General features: G+C 38.5%; 1 protein-coding gene and 1 pseudogene across 9 annotated transcripts in view; both read left to right on the top strand.

Moving 5' to 3' along the window:
* Oxr1 (oxidation resistance 1) overlaps window positions 1-17,081 on the top strand; it is a 432,963-nt gene extending 415,882 nt beyond the window's left edge. For 7 of the 9 annotated variants that reach the window (XM_055626276.1, XM_055626277.1, XM_055626278.1 and 4 more), the window contains 6 exons: window positions 6,524-6,604; window positions 8,321-8,446; window positions 9,234-9,386; window positions 12,375-12,470; window positions 14,031-14,104; window positions 15,197-17,081. In XM_055626276.1, coding sequence (XP_055482251.1) covers window positions 6,524-6,604; window positions 8,321-8,446; window positions 9,234-9,386; window positions 12,375-12,470; window positions 14,031-14,104; window positions 15,197-15,332 — 666 coding nt within the window. In that variant the 3' untranslated portion in view covers window positions 15,333-17,081. The remainder of the gene's footprint in view (window positions 1-6,523; window positions 6,605-8,320; window positions 8,447-9,233; window positions 9,387-12,374; window positions 12,471-14,030; window positions 14,105-15,196) is intronic. The other 2 variants (XM_055626275.1, XM_055626283.1) reach the window with 1 other exon arrangement.
* Window positions 9,440-10,158, top strand: LOC129690591 (60S ribosomal protein L9-like; annotated as a pseudogene).
* Window positions 17,082-19,053: the final 1,972 nt, after the last annotated feature.

The following is a 19,053-nucleotide window of genomic DNA, read 5'->3' as shown; positions in this document are numbered from 1 at the left end:
AAAGGGCTTTGAATAGTTTCTGCTTTCTTAGGAGAAACTGGGTAATCTGTATGATTAAGAAATCATATTTACTTATTTTTTTGTTTTTCTTTTTTTGCAACAAAGTCTCTTTATTATGAAGCTCTGGATATCCTGGCACTCACCCTGTAGAATAGGCTGGCCTTAAACTCACAGAGCTGTACTGCCTCTGCCTCCCCAGTTCTAGGATTAAAGGGTTTAGGAAGAAAATTTTAAATGTAGATTACTTGAAATTCCTCTGTGTGTAGTGTCCTAGCAGCGATGAGGAGGGGAGAAGAGGACTGACAGGGAGTCCATCTGTGCATCTACCTGGTATGTCCGGAAAACAAGGGTTCCTGGATGTCACCCCCTCCCTGAGGATCCGTGTCATTTAGGGGAGAGGTGTGATGATGACATTTAGAACTGAGCACGTGAGGTCTTTGCTCTGTCCATAGACTGGCTGTGGGTCTTGGTTAGTCACCATGTGTTACCAGGAGAAGCTGCTCCAGAGACAGCTGAGAGGCCTTCTGATCTGTGGTTCTAGCAGTAAGTCATAGTCCTAGTGCTGTCCGCTCAGCAGACTGTCAGGTACGTGGACATACTCTCTTCATGAGACTGGGATTGAGAGCGACACTGAATTTTACTTTCTCTACTCCCTAGTTTGCTGCTGTTATTGCTCTTTGTCCATCTAAAATAGAGTTGTATAAATTTTATTCCACATCTACATTAATAACTATGGAAATAAATGCTTACAATACTTTCTGGAGAGAGACTATAGGGTGCTGTTTAATTCTGTAGCATAGAGAAATCGTGATAGGTCTTTCCACTGAATTTAGTGTTGTATCCAAACCATTTTATTACTGAAGACATGACATTAGCCAGAGTGAGCATGCTTTTAAGTGTAAATTCTTATTTGCCTTACTAGTCTATGTTTAACCATCAGTAGTGTGATACACAATGTAGAATGGAAGGTATCATTCCTTTTAGGATAATCTAGTAACTTCTAGTAAGATCTAGTAAGATCATGAGTTACCAAAACATAAAAATTAAAGTCTTAATTTAATACTTTATATCAGAAATTTTTCCCATGATTTTTTCTTTTTATAAAATTCATTTATTTATTAATTCACTTTACATTCTGTTCGTAACCCACTCCCTCCTCTCCTCCCAGTCCCACCCTTCTTCCCCAATTCCTCCTCCCCTATTCCTCAGAAAAGGGGAACCCCCTCACTACCCTCCCCAGCTCACCAAGTCTCTTGAGGACTGAGTTTGTCCTCTTCTCCTATGGCCCCATAAGGCAGTCCCTTCAGGGGGAAGTGATCAAAAAGCAAGAGAATCCATGTCAGAGACAACCCCCACACCCCTTACTAGTGGACCAAAAGAAGGCTGAGCTGCCCATTGGCTACATGTATGGAGAGGACCTAGGTTCAGTTCATGCATGGTCCTTGGGTATGCTAAAGACTCCACAGGCCCCTGTGGTTAGTTGACTCTGTTGGTCTTCTGGTGGAACTCCTGTCACCTCTAGTTCCACTTATCTTTCCCCCACCTTTTTCAATAGACTCCCTATGCTTTGCCCAGTGTTTGGCTGTGAGTCTCAGCATCTGCTTTGAACCTTTGCTGAGTGGAGCCTCTCAGAGGAAAACTCTGGTAGACTCAGCAAAGCAGAATATAATTAGTAGTGTCAGGGGCTGGTTCTCTTCCATGGGGTGGGTCTTGGTTTGGGCCAGGCTGTGGTTGGCTAGTCCCTCAATCTCTGCTATATCCATTTTTGAAAAGAAATGCACTTCTGTACTCAGTTTTATTTGTTTGTATTTACAGGCTTTATATATAATAGTATTTTGTGTCTTCCCTCCCCATAGTATGATTATATATTAGCATTTAAAGTAGCATGAAGCCAAGTGATGCCTCTGTAATTCTAGCACTTGAAAATGGATGCAGGAAGATGAGGGGTTTGTCGTCATCTTCAGCTGCCCATCAAGCTTGAGACTTTCTCAAAAATATAAAAAATACAGTCAGAAATCAATGCATTTATAAGGCCTGGGAAGGAAGTAATACACACACACATATGTATCATTATTATATAATTTATTTTATCAATTAAAAATACTGGCTTATTATTATTATTATTATTATTATTATTATTATTATTATTATTATTTTGAGACAGGGTATCATTATGTGGTCTTGGCTGTCCTGGAAATAATTATGTAAGCCAAGTTGACCACAAACTCACTGAGATCTGCCTGCCTCTGTCTCTGAAGTTCTGGGATTAAATCTGTATGCCATCATGTCAGAAACTATACAATAAAGTATGTATATACGTTTTATATAAATTATAAGTAATAATTTATATTATAAAATATAAAAATATGATCTATATAATTGTTTTAATATGAATGGTCCAGGAAGATGGCCCAGCAAGTAAAAATGTCACTTGCCACCAAGCCTATTGACCCTCGTGCTCACATGGTAAAAGATGAGAATGACATCTGCAAGTTGTCAGGCTGAGGTCAGACACATGTGCGCTCTCTCTTTCTCTCTTCCCTCTCTCTCATACTCACCCACACACACTTTAATAAACAATATAAATGAGGAAAGATAGGCTTCTGACATTAAAGAAACTTATAAACTCAGACTTTCAGTGACAATCCTTCATTCTATCAATGACTACTATTTCAGCAATGTTTATAAAACCAATCCTTTTTGTGAGCATAATTTCATTTCCACTCAGGAAGTGTGTTTAATGTTTATACACAGAAGTAACATTTAAAAGTAGCTATAAGAATTAGAATAGTGCTGACTAGGGAATGAAGGGATACATACCTGTTTCAGGGTGTGAAAATTCTTATTGAGGAGACTCATGATTAAATGGAGCAGTATATTTGGTCATAGAACAGCACATAGAATCCTGTTTGGCCCACAGGAATATAGAATATGGAATAGTATGGGGGGGGTACTCCTCCCCTTTCATCTGACCCTACCCTCTCAGGTCTCATCAGGACTGGCTGCATTGTCTTCCTCTGTGACCTGGTAAGGCTGCTCCCTCCTCAGGGGGAGGTGATCAAAGAGCCAGCTACTGAGTTCATGTCTGAGACAGGCCTTGTTCCCCTTACTAGGAAGAGACCTTAAGACTGAGCTGCCATGGGTTACATCTGAGAAGGGGGTCTAGATCCTTTTATCCTTAGTTGGAACATCTGTCTCTGCACGGGCCCCTGGGCTCAGATTGTTTGGCTCTGTTGGTCTCCTTGTGGAGCTCCTGTCCCCTACAGATCTTTCTATCTCCCCCTTCTGGACATAGGAAAAGAAGAGGAAGGGACGGTGGGACCGAGAGGAGAGAGAGAGGGGGATACAGCTGGGATACAAAGTGAATAAATTGTAATAAATAATAAAAAGTATACACCTGTATTCCTTAATCTTTTTTTATTATGAGGTCTGTGTTACTGTTAATAGCTTAAAGTGTTGCTCATGCTGTTTTAAGCATGCTTTCTAAATGGTAAAGAATTAAATAGGTGCAGTTTTATCTACAACAGAAGGCAGACTCTAAGTTTTTCTATAAAGCATATTATTGTTACTGTTATAGTATTATTAATTGTTATGGTTCTTTTGTGTTAAAATTGTAATAAATTATCTTTATTCTTCAAAAAAAAAAAAGAAATATGAAAAAGTAAAGCAAGGCCAGTACTTTTCATTTTTCGTATCTTAACTTTTCTTTCATCCTTATCAAAAATTTTATTATTCTGGCATGATGCCACATAGATTTACTACCAGAATCCCAAGGAAGAGGCAGGAGATCTCTGTGAGTCTGAGGTCAACTTTGTTTATATAATTAGTTCCAAGCCAGCTAGGGCCATATAATGATGCCCAGGCTCAAAAATTTAAAAAAAGAAAATTTAACCCAGTATTTTTTTTAACTGATAGCTTTTTCTTGTTGTCAGTCTGAAACTGAAATTTTAATTTCAGAACAGTCATCCATCCACAATATACAAAATAGTCATCCTTAACCTAAAAGGAAAGCTACAGGTAAATAAGGGGTCATTCAAGCTCTACTTTAATTCTAAGGTAACTGGCAAAGTGACAGAGTAAAATAGCAGCGATAGAGCTCTCAGTAGACACTGCCAGTCATTCCTCAGTCTTCTGTAAACACATCCCTGTTTGCTTTACTCAAACCTGTTTGCCTTGTACTCATTAAAGCCAGCTGTAGCAAGGTTGTAGGGTCTGGAAGGTAAAACACCACTGTTATCTGTTGGTAGAATCACCTACCTGCGCAATGCCCGGGATCCTGAGCAAATCCCGGATAGCAACAGTGGTCTCCGGGGACCACTGCCCAGCTGCTTTTCTTCCTCTAGTCTCATGTCTTGCACAGCTTTCAGCAACCACTGAACACAGAGCTGTTCCTGTGTTTAATGGTAGCCCTTCATGGTAGTTAACTGAGACGAGCCCTTCAAAGCTAACTGAAGTCTGGCCCCTCTGTACGTGAGCTAACTGCATTTTGTAGCCACAGCCTCTAATATAACCTCTTGAGGTGACTCACAAGAAGTGTTCCAGTTCAGAAGAATCACCTTGTGTTTATGACATCTCTACCTTCACTGTATCGTAGAAGTTGTTGTAATTATGTTGTGGTTTAGAAGGTCTGTAATTTTGTTGAGCTGAGGAAACTTGTGAGGTTTTTGTATGTGTTTTCTGTAATAGTTTTTACCTGTAATGAATGGTTTTCAAATTCAGCACCAAGCAAGGAGTGATTAAGAACTTCCCTTGGGAATTCAGAATGTGGGAAAGTAAAGTTTTTGTCATGAATAACCGCTACGGAACAAGCCAAAGGAAGAAATGTGAAGCAGGAAAACCTGAAAGAAGATGCAGTCCCTCAACAAGACATGCAATGGGATGGAGGCAAAAATCCCAGGGCCTTGCCGGCCAGCTAGTCCAGCTAAGCCATAGGCTCAGGGTTTGTGCAGACACTTCCTGCCATGTCCTTTCTCACCCCAGAAAGTTTTACATGACCTTGTATAAAAATAATAAGTTTAAAGCCGGGTGTAGTAGAACATGCCATTAATCCCAGCACTCAGGGAGGCCGAGGCTGTCTGTGTTTTCGAGGCCAGCCTGGTCTACAAAGAAGTTCCAGAACAGCTAGCGCTGTTACACAGAGAAACCCTATCTTGAAAAAAAAAAAAAAATTAAAAATCAAACATATATCAACAACAAATCATAAAAAAAAATTTTAAACAATCCTTTGGTGACTTATCAAAAACAAAATCAGTGTGCTAATGAGATAGATATGCTTGTTTTTGCATAAGGACTTAAATCTTGGCTGAACATTTATTAATGTAAACCATAAAATATCGTAATATAATGTTTTTCAGTTAATGATTTGATAATTGTCACCTCTGAGAATATTGCATAGCTATTTAGTACAAACTGACAAAAATGTGTTTAGGGACATTTCAGAAGTTATTGGAAATTCTAATTGTAAGTAAAAATTTATTGGGGGTGTGTACAAATGTGTACACAACTCATGAGCTACTTATACAGCAGTTTTGAAATAAAATTTCTAACAGTACAGTTCAGAGATACATTAATTTGATACTCTTATGCTGAGAAATGAAATTAAAACTATGTTTTTCAAAATTAAGCCATTGACTCTTAAAACCAGAAGACATTGAGTATCCCATGAACACTGCAGTTCCTAATACAGAATAGTCCAAGGAGAGGTGGCGTTGGCCTCTGCTGTCACAGCAGCGCATAGTGGCAGAGCAGTAAAAAGAATGTATGTTGTGTGCTTGGACCTGAGGGAGTGAAAACTCTCACAGTGTAGCAGCAATGCTGCCTGCAATACCTTCACTGCACGTTGGTCTTGTTCTTGGTTTTCTGTTGTTATAGCTGGGTTGTTTTGTTTTTTTTTTTTTTTTTTCTGTATTGTGATCTATTTTCTGTGACCAAATTTATGTATCAGATTTAAGAACTTGTAAATTAGACACGCTTCTGAAAACTTGCCTGTTTTACTGGATTTCTTTTTTTTTTTTTCATAAATGAATTTTATTCTTTTCCTTGCTTGTTTCCCCCTTTCCCTCTGTGATACAAATGGGTGTGCTTCTCACATGTGTCTAGAAGAAATTCTAGGACCATGGCTGTTAGTCTGCTGTGTTGGGCGTGATGATGGTTGGTTACCACTCTCTGTAAACTGGAAGACAGCTTTGATTAAATGCCATCTGTGTTGGTGCAGCATGTTATAGTTTCCTCCTTTAAAGTTGTACTTTAAGTCCAGTCACTGTTAAATCACCCATAAAATATACATTTTTTTCTACTAGCTGAATATAGTAGTAAAACCCTCTCATGTACATTTTAACCGTAGTTTCTATATAGATTTCTTCAATTTCTAGTGTGGACTAGAAAAAGATGCCTTGGTTACCACTCTCTTCTCACATTTAAATCTCTCCCTTTACCTTCTCTTTCTCTCCCGTCTTTTCTTTTTATGTACATATTCTCTTCTCAACTGTCAGTGGAATTATTGTCTTCCTGTTTCCATATTCAGGTAGTGTCAGTGGCTGAGCACCACCGCAGGATCGATGCTCTAAATACCGAGGAGCTGCGCACACTCTGCAGGCGTCTCCAGGTGCCCTTCTGTAGTTTAAACTCCTCTGGAGATTGAATGCTCCGTGCTTTTAGTGCCCTTTCTCAAGACAAATATCACATTAAAAGGATTTGTCTTGAATGAAGCACTAAAATAAGCCACCAGGAAATTCCTTTTTGCCTTAAAGAATGATTTTGCCTTGGAGGGCTGTAATACTACATCTCTCTCTCTCTCTCTCTCTCTCTCTCTCTCTCTCTCTCTCTCCTCTCCCTCTCTCTCTCTCTCTCCTCTCTTCCTTTTTGCTCTCTTCTTTCACTAGAAAAGTTTTCACAATTCTGCCATGTGAGAACTATTCTCAGCACTGTATTTCTTTGAGCTATGAGTTTTCATTTAATTTTGACATTGGAAGAATATTTAGTTTTGTGACTGGACCTTCATTGACTAATATCTGAAAGATACCAGATGGTAGGAAAATTATAAAAATCTTAATGGAAAGTAAGGCTTAGGTATTTTCTCTCCAAGGCTATTTCAAGTTCATAAACTATGGATAAAATCTTAATGGGACAAATTAGTTTGGGGGGGCATTTTTGGTTGGTATTAAAAATGCTTTGGGGTAGTATAGGGAAGGCATCTGAGCTTAGGTACATTATTTAAAATGTAAAATAATGTGTTGTTTAAAAAATAAGACAATCAAATTGAAAACTCATTTTTCTGTTTGTTTTTTCTTTTTATAAAAGTATGCTTTATGCTTTCATTGCTTTCCTAGACTGACTAGTTCTCTTTTAATTTTCCCAATGCTGCCTTGGATTTCTGTTTTGTTCTGTTTTAACCTTTCACATCATTGAAATAAAGGTAATACAATGATGTGAAAGTCTTCATATTTAGCTTCTCATCAGAAACAATACAGTTCTTGAACATGTATTGGCTGAAAGCACATACTGTCCAGACTTAGCAAGAGATGGGTTGAAGGGCCAGGGTTCCACTCCGCAGTGGCGCCCAGCTCTTAGCTTTGCTGCATTTTAGTTATCTGCTCCCACAGAATTCTGTGGGCTTGAAATGTTTCCTCAATAATAATTATGGTTTTTATTTGTTAGGGTTACTGTGTTTTAGATTTAATAGAAAATATAAGTACTAATAATAGATTATAAAGTAAGTTTTTTAATTACCATTTTTTGTCATTTTCTGAATACCACTGTGCTGATTTCTACAAATAAATGCGACCAAGTTTCTAACCTTATATTGTGAACAAATTAATTTTAATATTTGTTGTTTGGTCCTTGTAGATGAAAAGCAATTGTTTTAATAAGTTAAAATAGGAGGCAGTTTTACAAAATGGTAGCTTTAATGAAGCAAAGAAATACATCCCAATGAAAAGAAAGTTACCAGTTTTAATCTGCTATTCTTTAAAATGATGATAAAAGAATTAATAATTTTGACAATTTTTATATTTGTGTGAAAAAAAAAAAATCATAGCACTTTAAAGAGCACTCGGTTCACCAGCTGTCTGTCAGCTTCCTGTCACCCAGACACAGGAGAGAGCACCTGTGCGCGGCCAGCTCTCCCTATGTCATGGATGCAGTGGTCTCGTTCTCACCTCTTGTGCATTGGCACACTGTCTGCCCTTGAATGGGACCATCCTTTACTCTGGGAAATCTTTAGCTACCTGTGCTTAATAAAGTTTGGTTTAACTCAAAAGGCTGCAGCGTGCAGAACTTCTCACAACTGTGTGTTGACACAGTGCTGCTATTTACTTTTTAGATTACTACAAGGGAAGACGTAAACTCAAAGCAGGCAGCTCCAGCGAAGGCAGACCTGGAGCCTGAATCTTTCCGCCCAAACCTCAGTGACCCCAGTGACCTCTTACTGCCTGATCAGATCGAAAAGGTATGCCCTGTCACCTGCCGTGTGTGGGTGTGCGCACCGAGAGAAAAGCAGCCTCTTCAGTTACTGTCCATAGGGTCCCTGCTGCTACTGTTCCCATGGTGAAGAGGAAGTGGGCGGGGCAGAGCGTCCAGCAGCTAACCTTCTAACATAAGTAAAGCCTGAGTGAGACACTACGGGAGTAGGGAGGGCATGTATGCTATTGGTTCTGGTCTTAGTGTGGAGCCCAAGCTGAACCTCAAACCCCTGATTCGCTGCCTCAGCCCTAGTGCTAGGATGATAGTGCCTCATTCTCCTGGCAGTCTGGTTTGTTATGTGCCCAGTTCCGTGTTCTCTGTGTGTTATTTCATGCCTCTGTTATCAAAGCTCTTGAATTACAGATTATTGTTGTACATATTATTGGTAGGTGAAGGAAATTTTATGTAGAGACATTAAGTAATTTATTTGTTCAGTGTCCTGTTTCTATAAAAGATTTTCAGGCTCTGATAATATGACTTCTTAGTCTATTGGAATGGTCAGGCTAAAATTGACCCAATATTTCGTTAATTTGCTATAGTACAAGGGATAAGTTTGCCGTATTTCTTCTCTCCGTTGGGGACTTTGTTTTAGGGTTGCTCATTTTCTGATAGATGATTATATTTCTTGCAGAGGAGTATGTAACTCCTATTGCAACATCACAGAATCAAAAAAGTTTCTGATGTTTCTTTTTTAAGCCTACACTGTATTTGTTTGATTAAGTTGTATCTGCTGATGCTTGCAGTCAAATAAATATGCCATTTGTTTCTCTAAGCTTACTAAGCATCTTCCACCGAGAACCATTGGCTACCCATGGACTCTTGTGTATGGAACTGGGAAGCATGGCACAAGTTTGAAGACCCTTTATCGAACAATGACAGGTTTAGACACTCCAGTGCTGATGGTGATTAAAGATAGTGATGGACAGGTATGAAAAACTAATTCATAGAACCTTTATCCTTTTAGAATACTTATCTGATAAAATGTAATTCATTGGCTTTTTTTGCCCCATCTACTGCGAGAATGAAGACCATTCTCAGCAATCAGACGGTCGACATCCCAGAAAGTGTCGACATCACTCTGAAGGGGCGCACAGTCATTGTGAAGGGCCCCAGGGGAACCCTACGGAGGGACTTCAATCATATCAATGTAGAGCTGAGTCTTCTCGGAAAGAAAAAGAAGAGGCTCCGGGTTGACAAATGGTGGGGTAACAGAAAGGAACTGCACTGTCAGAACCATGTGCAGTCATGTTCAGAACATGATCAAGGGTGGTACACTGGGCTTCCGCTACAAGATGAGGTCTGTGTATGCTCACTTCCCCATCAACGTCGTTATCCAGGAGAATGGGTCTTTGGTTGAAATCCGAAATTTCCTGGGTGAAAAATACATCCGCAGGGTTCGAATGAGGACAGGTGTTGCTTGTTCTGTCTCTCAAGCCCAGAAGGATGAATTAATCCTTGAAGGAAATGATATTGAACTTGTCTCAAATTCAGCGGCTTTGATTCAGCAAGCCACAACAGTTAAAAACAAGGATATCAGAAAGTTTTTGGATGGTATCTATGTGTCTGAAAAGGAAACTGTGCAGCAGGCTGATGAATAAGACCTAAGTTAACCCTGCTCCAGAAACAAGATCCTGAATTATAAGTTTGATTTGGGGTGTCTTTTGGAACAATAAAACTCACTGATTTGTTTGTCCTTGATCTTTTCTGATTACTTAGCAAATGGGTCAACTGATAGTCAACAAAGTGATTTTTTTCTTGTAAACAAGTGGCTTCAGGCAATGACAGGCAACCTTCCTAGTGGATGTTCAGTGGGTGTAGCATTTTGGGAAGAATCTAGACTAGCCCAGCCATAATATCTGTTCCATTATGTCTCAGTAAAGGCTGGAAAATATAAGTTCTCAAAAAAAAAAAATGTAATTCATTGGTGTATTTTAGTGCATGATTGTTAATTACTGATTGTTCCCTTACACAAGGCAATACTGAATATTCTAGATGCTAAATGTAGGCATCATAAGAGTTTTGTGTTGAAAGAAAACAGTTGTGGTAGAGATGATTTGATCATACCAATATCTTTAAAGGTGGGCATAATACAGCAGGTTTATCAAGAGCCCAGATAAAGTGTTTGTGTCTGTGAGGAAGAGTGAGGCTTATGGAAAGGAGAAAAATGAACAGGCTCTCAAATGAATAGATGTTTAAAAATATTTTTGCATTTATTCTTTGATGATTTCATGTATTTGAATGATGTAATTTGCTCATATTCAGCCACTAATACCTTCTATTATTCTTATAGAATTAAACTCCGTTCTCTTCCCAAAAGTCCCCTCAGCCCGGTGTGGTGGTTGACGCCTCTAATCTCAGCACTCTGGGAGGAAGAGGCAGGGGGATTGCTGTGCATTCAAGGCCAACCTGGTCTATAAAGCAAGTTCAGGACAGCCAAGGATACACAAAGAAGTCCAGACTCGAAAAACAAAACAAAAAATTTTCCCTTCCTAACTTTCACATCGTGTAAGGTTCATGGGGTTGTGTGTCCCACTGTGTTTAGTTAGGGTTGACTGCATAAATTGGGGGTTATTTCTGGAGCATGGGCCTTACTAGAGGCTATACCACTGAAGAATAAGACCTCTTCCTGATTGATAGTTAATAGGTAATTTTTAAGAGTTAAAGGGTCTTTGTGCAATCATAAAAGCAAAATCCTATAAAGAAAAGAGAAACGTTGGACAGTCCTAAGAGGATGGAGAAAGATACCAAGTAATGGAGAGCAGTAGAGCTACTAGTACCTTGCCTGTGTTTGTTATACGCCATTGTTATACACTCATTGTTTGTTACACACTCATTGTCTGGTGGTTGTTTAATCTTAGAAGCCTGCAGATATTAACAGCCATCCCTGTTTTAAAGTTGAGGTCACTTTCCTGCGGTGATATACTCAAGAACAGGTAGCAGAATCAATGAAAATAACTGAACTGCTGCTACAGACCGTACCATATAGATGAGTGCTGAAAGCATAATACTGCTGTAAAAGTCACAAAGCAGTGGGTTCCTTACTTAGGATTCCGTGTATAGAAAATTCATAGTGAGCGAAATGAACCTATAATGATGGTGTCAGGTGATGCCATCCAGGAAGTGGGGCTGATGAGAAGGGACACACAGAGCTTTCCAACCACTGGTGAAGTTCTCTCTCTTGGAGCTTTCCAACTACCGGTGAAGTTCTCTCTCTGCCCGAGTCTGTGTTACATGGGACTTAATCGTTTTAAGTGAGCTATGCGTTTATATTCTGTGCACATTCCTCTAAATACAATAACCTATTATATGTACATTTATAAAATTAATACTGTAACGATAGAATGTTAGACATAGTGATTGTAAAGATCTATCAAGTGCTACACTGTCCTTTCAGGATATGAAAACTTGGGCTCAGGGCACTGAAATAGCCACATTTCATCCGCATTTGATTTTTATTAGGATATATGATGTAGGCTTTCAATAGTCAAGCTCCTTCAAACCAAAATGTGCCATTCGGTGTTTTCTATGAAATGATGCAGGAAGGAAAGGAAATTTAGCTACACTAAAGGACTTGTACTTTTCTTCACAATGTAATTCAGTAGACACATTTATGTACTATAAATAGACTGATTTTGCTCTCTTAAAATCTATTTAGCACTTTCTGATAGTATAATCACTGTATCTTTCTACACTTCAAAGCCAGGGAAATCTCTTCTCCATTCATTGAGAAGTCACTATGCTTTGTACTCAATAGGAGTGTCACAGAACAGAAACTTGTCATTTCCTCTTAAGGAGAAGTTGTGTGAATGTCTCCTGAGACACTGTTTACATTGTATTGAAGCATATGTATGGAGGGTAATGCACATGAACTAAATTTGTGGCTGGATCAGTGAACTTACCCTTTTTATTCTTAGGTTTTTGGTGCATTAGCATCTGAGCCATTTAAAGTAAGTGATGGCTTTTATGGTACCGGAGAAACATTTGTTTTTACATTCTGTCCTGAATTTGAGGTAAGAAAAATTATTTAAATGTTACAGTTATAAAAAAGTATCATAACAGCTCATGTGGACTAGTCAGTGCTTTTGTCTCCATACAACATATCAACTGATAAGTTTGTAGTTGTTACAGATTTAACCAACATTCATGCTTACGCTCAAACCTTTTGATGTCTTATAAAACTATCTGATAAATGTAATACTTCATTATATGCAGCTGAAATGTCAAAGTGTTATTGAAACTTGTGACCACAACAGTCAGTCTTCTGGGAACTTGCCAAAATAACAAAGGGGAAGAGGCATCACCCACTGTAATTTCCCTGGCTTTTAAGAAACATGAAAATCTTCCTTTGGCCGCATACATGAAAACCTCCCAGGAGAGTGGTATTTGAAAGATCAGGGGAATGAGTACGGTTCCTGAAGTAATGATGTCCTGTAAGCAGTTCCATTATAACACTGCAGAGTGCAGTATCTCCCAGCTGTCTGCATTGTTGAAAGCAAACAAGCTTAGGACAAGGTTCTCAAGAATTACTGTGCATGTTGAGCACATTAAACACTCTAAGAACTGAAATAGCTTCCTGAGACGAGCAAAGGAAAATGATTTTTAAAAAAAGAAGCCAAAGAGAAAGGAAACTGGGGTCAGCCTGCTCTGCTAAGAGAAGCACACTATGAGAGCTAATGGAAAGGAGCCTGAGCTGTTGGAGTCCTTTCTTATAAATCTTGTGGCTTAATGTGCAAAACCAAATAAAATTAAAAGCTGGGAAAGGTGTATGTATGTATGCAATAATTTTGAGAAACATGATAATGATGAAGCACTGGGCCTATACTAATTAGTTTAGGTAAATTTTCTATAAACTGTTACAATCAAATATATAAGAATGTAATATTGGGGTACAATTCATTGTTTGAGGCCCTCTGCAATCATGAGGACCTGAGTTTGAACCCCGAGCACCCATGAAAGCTGGGCTTGGCCCAGTGATAGAGGACTAAGACAGGTGGCCTAAACTGAAAGCTCGGTGGCCAACCAGATTAGCTAATTCGGTTAAGTGTCTGGTTCACTGAGAGACCCCACCTCAACGTAAGAAGGCTGAGAGCCATAGATGAAGAGACCTGGCTTCAACATGTGTGTGTATGGGCATCTGCTCCCACTTTTGCATGGAAAAGAAATCCACAGATACAACAAGACTGCTAAGTCTAGTTTTCCTTTCAGATTTCTAAGGTGTTTAACTTAGAAAATCATAAGCACTGTTCATCTAAAAATAGTGAATAGGAGCTTTGAACCCACAGAAAAAACCTTGGCCCTGTAGCAATTCATAAAGATTTATATTTGATGTTAGAAAAACAGTTAATATCAGAAGAGAGAAATACGTGTGAGGAGTTATGGTCTGAAAAGGGGGATTGGAGAGTTAGTTATAGTTGCCTATGTACTTTCAAAATGAATCAGAAACACTGAAATGCAGTTTCTACTACATTTTGATGTTGTTGGTCTCTTGTGAAAATGCCCTTAAGTTTAGGAAGACGAGTTGTTGACCGTTTTCAAGTACATATTCAGCCCTTTTGTCTTCATTTATGTAGGTCTTCAAGTGGACAGGAGATAATATGTTTTTTATCAAAGGAGACATGGACTCATTAGCATTTGGTGGTGGAGGGTAAGTCTTGAACATTTCACTATGAGTCTTTTGTTTAGATTATTTACAAAAGAAGTTATTTTTGAAAAATTTGGCAATAGAATCTAAACTTGTGGGCTGGAGAGATGGCTCAGAGGTTAAGGGAACCAGTTGTTCTTCCGGAGGTCCTCAGTTCAATCACCAGCAACCACATGGTGGCTCACAGCCATCTATAGTGAGATCTGGTGCCCTCTGCTGGCGTGCAGGCAGAACACTGTATACATAATAAATAAAATAAATATTAAAAAAAAAGAATCTAAACTTGCATGACAAAGTATGTTTTTAAGGCACTTAAGTATAATATTTTACATAGTTGTAGTTTTTTATTTCATTTTAAAATGCTGGCTAGCTTATTCCCATTAAAACCTTTCTTTTGCTGTACTGTTATTTGGCTCTTTGACATTTGAAATTTTACTTTTTAAATCTTCTAATGTCATGAATATTTAAGGACACATGATAGTGCCTTGTCTCTGTCACTGTATAGGACAAACCAATAGTTTTCTTTCAAATTTCTCTGAAAATTATTTGGATCTGTATTTCAGACAATTTGAAAAGTTTGTTTTCCTGTAATAAGATTCAGTGACACCATATTAAGCGTTTTTGCTTTTCTTCAATAGTATGAGCCTATTTGTTTTACTCTTTTAGCCTAAAATCCCTATGGAAACCTTTTTCATTTTTTTCATATCCTAGTATCCCAATTTTGTTTAGTCATGTGGTATTACGGTAGCCTCCTCTGCTGCTTGCAAGGAATAGGGGAAGGTTTAGAAAAGTTCATGGTCCTAGAGTTAGTGGACATTGAAAAGCCCAATTAATTACTTTATAATTTAGAGTATGAGTTTTCTTTTTTTTTTTTAATAATTTATTTACTTTTATTTTATGCACACTGGTGTTTTGGCTGGATGTATGTCTGCGTGAGGGTGATGGATCCAGGAATTATATACATTTGTCAGCTGCCATGTGGGTGCTGGGAATTGAACCCGGGTCTTCTGGGACAGCAGCCAGTGCTCTTAACCACTGAGCCATCTCTCCAACTAGAGTATAAATTTTCATAGCTGTTGTTTTGATGTATTTCAGAGGAGAATTTGCCCTTTGGCTTGATGGAGATCTCTACCATGGAAGAAGCCATTCCTGTAAAACGTTTGGGAATCATACACTTTCTAAGAAGGAAGACTTCTTTATCCAAGACATTGAAATCTGGGCTTTTGAATAAGTACAGTGCTCTCGGTCATAGCAGGACATGGGCCCAAACCTGAATGGACAATGCATAGCTTGGAATGTTCAAGAAGCAATACAATTAACATGTCACTCGTGCTTTAAAATCAGTCTGTTTTGCCATTTACTATAATTTTAGAGTTTATTTTTCAAATCATGTTTCTGTCCCAGAGTTCTTTTGTTTACACCATGGCCTGGGTTCCTGTAGTGTAACAGCTAGGTGGAGCTTTTGTCCGCATACTGTAGCACTTTGATCATCGAGGCCACCACATTTTCAGTTCATGTTATCTCAGTCTCCTAATTAGATGGTGCTCTGCTGTACAACTTTTTTTTTTAACCTGTATTTTTTCTTTTTATAGAGCAGTGTACTTGGGACCTTGAGGAAATAGGGTATAGATACTTTTGTATCTGGTGGAGTTGACACAAGTAACATTTGGCCTGCTTACCATTTTCTTCTGAATGAGAAAGCACATGCCAAAATAATACATGCTTCATAGACCTCTTATGGTTCTAATTCACCACAGCATTCTCTTTATTCATTTTGTAAACATTCTCGATTTCATTTTAAGAAAATGAAATTTGAGGAGAAGCCTGATCGGCATAGACAGCAGCACACACGATCTGCAGGTTTGGGCGCATGTTTTCATCACTTAATTGTCAGATAAAGAGTTACAAATTGACAGAGGAGAATGGGAATTCAATGATTCTATTGGATTTAATATATTAAACAAGTAATACTATTTACATATTTGTAGCTTAATAGGGCATTATCATAAGTACTACAACTAAAACTTGCATATTTCTTCAACATTGTATCAGATATACTGTTTTACAGTTCTGTTGTTTTAGCCTTGTCGCATACCAACTCCCCAAATACATTTTCGATTTGTTTTTTTTCTGCTCCAAAGGAAATAACTTGTTTTGAAATAAAAACCTTGTTTTTTTAAGTGGTATATGTTCTTAGTTCCCATTAGCATCTGCACTGTCACAGGACAGTGACTGTAGTAGACAACACTGTAACTCAGTAGACTTGGTGAATATGCAAGCTTACTGTCAAGTGGCCTCAAATGAAGATAGAATAAACTAGCAATTGTATTTTTTCTTGTAGGAAACCAACAATAAGCCATTGTGGCAACAATTCATCAGTTAAATTTCAGAGCTTCATGTTATGCAAAAAATAAATCCTGCTGTTATACATGTGACAGTGGCTCTGTGCTGGAAATTCAGCTGTTCCACACAAATGTTGTATATCTTGTAAATTGATGTTTAAAGATAGTTTTGTTCTTACAGGAAGTGTTGACTGCCAGGTTGCTTATAGCACTTTAAATTATTCTCAAAATGAAATTACCAGCCAAGTATGTTGGCTTAAATAGTTTTAGTTATATAACTCTTAAAAGTACCTAGTTCTTTTGGGAACAGTTTAGATAATTATCTGAAGAAAGCATAATGTTAATCAAAATCTCTGGTGTTCTATGACACGCTGTTACTGAAGATGGATAGAAACGGCATCGTTTCCTCGTCTGTGTAAAGCTCTCATTACAAGTTAGGTGATAGTGTCTAGGTTAAATGTTTATAATATAGGGAATTGTAAATACATGTATCCTTTCCCCCATTAGTCTTCCACAGCAGTATTATTGTCTTTGTGGAGGTGACTAATCATAAAACTTTAAAACATCCTGTAATGGATTTCAACTACAACAAGGTCATAGAGATGTATACCAAATAAAATTAAATGCATAAATGCAAATGAGTTTGGATTTATTCAATAATCAAGTTATTTCCATATCTAAAAACTGGAAGCCTACTCCTGTCTCCTGACAAGTGTCCTGCTAGCGTGCCTTGTGTTGGTATGGCAACCAAAAGTGATCCAGGTTTGATTCAGTTACAGGCAACACCACTGTTTCAATGTTTGGAGAACCATTTGCCGGAAGAATGGTGTGATATGTTTGAAGTGTTGGCAGAGGGGAGAGAGTGCATGGCATACGTCTCAGTGACATGAAGAGCCAGCCTCATGCACAGCACCAAGCAGTTTATTTTTTTAATCTCATGGAGCTTTTGAAAATACTTGAGTGGAGGAATCACATAGACAGATGTGTCCTTTAGGAAAAATTTTTGTGAAAAAAATAGATTAATAGAGGAAAAACAAGCAAGTCTATTGTAAAATCCGAGGAAAAAGAAATGAGGTCTCAATAAGAATAAAAAAGGTATAAGGAATGAAGTGAGAGATTTAAGAATTGGGCTTAACAGAAGCTGGCTGCCAGCTGGGTGTCAGCATTTAAGGTAGCTGTGACTGAAACACATTCTGTATGTACTTCCTGGGTCTTGCTTAAAGCCGTGATGACTAGTGCTGCTTACATTTATGCCAATAAATGAATAAGAAATAAATAATCTATGAATGTTCAGTGGAGCAAAGTCTTATACAATTGCTGAATTTAAAACCAGAGATATTCGAATGGCAGAGAAACACTTAAAGAAATGCTCATCCTCATTAGCCATCAGGGAAATGCAAATCAAAACGACCCTGAGATATTACCTTACACCCATCAGAATGGCCAAGATGAAAAACTCAAGTGACAACACATGCTGGAGGGGTTGTGGAGAAAGGGGAACCCTCCTCCACTGCTGGTGGGAATGTAAACTGGTACAACCACTCTGGAAATCTATCTGGCGCTTTCTAAGACAATTAGGAATAGTGCTTCCTCAAGACCCAGCTATACCACTGCTAGGTATATACCCAAAGTTTTCTCAAGTACACAAAAGGGATATTTGCTCAACCATGTTTATAGCAGCTTTATTTGTAATAGCCAGAACCTGGAAACAATCCAGATGTCCATCAACGGAGGAATGGGTACAGAAATTGTGGTATTTTTACACAATGGAATACTACTCAGCAATCAAAAAGGAGGAAATCATGAAATTTTCAGGCAAATGGTGGGACCTAGAAAAGATCATCCTGAGTGAAATATCCCAGAAGGAGAAAGACAAACACGGTATATACTCACTTATATAGACCTATAAGATGTGATAAACACAATGAAATCTGTACACCTAAAAAAGATAATCAAGAGAGCGGACATGGGGTAAGATGATCAATTCTCATTTAGAAAGACAGATGGGATGTGCATTGAACGTATGACAGGAGTCTACTGAGCACATTTGAAAGACTCTAAGTAGCAGTGTTTTCAAAGCAAGGACTCATGACCAAACCTTTGGCAGAGTACAGGGAATCATAAGAAAGAAGGGGAGTTAGTCTGATGGGGAAAGGATAGGAGCTCCACAAGGACCAAATATTTCTGGGCACAGGGTCTTTTCTGAGACTGACATTCAACCAAGGATCATGTATGGATATAACCTAGAACCTCTGCTCAGATGTAGCCTGTGGTAGCTCAGTAACCAATTGGTTTCCCATAGTGAGGGGAACAAGGACTATTTCTAACAGGAACTCAATGACTGGCTCTTTGGCCTCCCCACCCCCCAAGGGAGGAGCAGTCCTGTTAGGCCACAGAGGAGAGCTTTGCAGCCAGTCCTGAAGATACCTGATAAAACAGGATCAGATGAATGGGGAGGAGGTCCCCCCTATCAGTGGACGTGGCAAGGGGCACGGTGGAGAGGAGGGAGGGAGGAAGGGACTGGGAGGGAATGAGGGATCAGGACATGGCTGGGATACAGAGTTAATAAAATGTAACTGATAAGAAAAAAATAAAATTCAAAAACAAAAA

The sequence above is a fragment of the Psammomys obesus genome, unplaced genomic scaffold (genome assembly GCF_907164565.1).
Source record: "Psammomys obesus unplaced genomic scaffold, mPsaObe1.curated_primary_1811, whole genome shotgun sequence".
NCBI classification, from domain to species: Eukaryota; Metazoa; Chordata; class Mammalia; order Rodentia; family Muridae; genus Psammomys; species Psammomys obesus.
The sequence above is the reverse complement of the archived record's forward strand: the minus strand, read 5'-3'. Positions and strand labels throughout refer to the sequence as shown.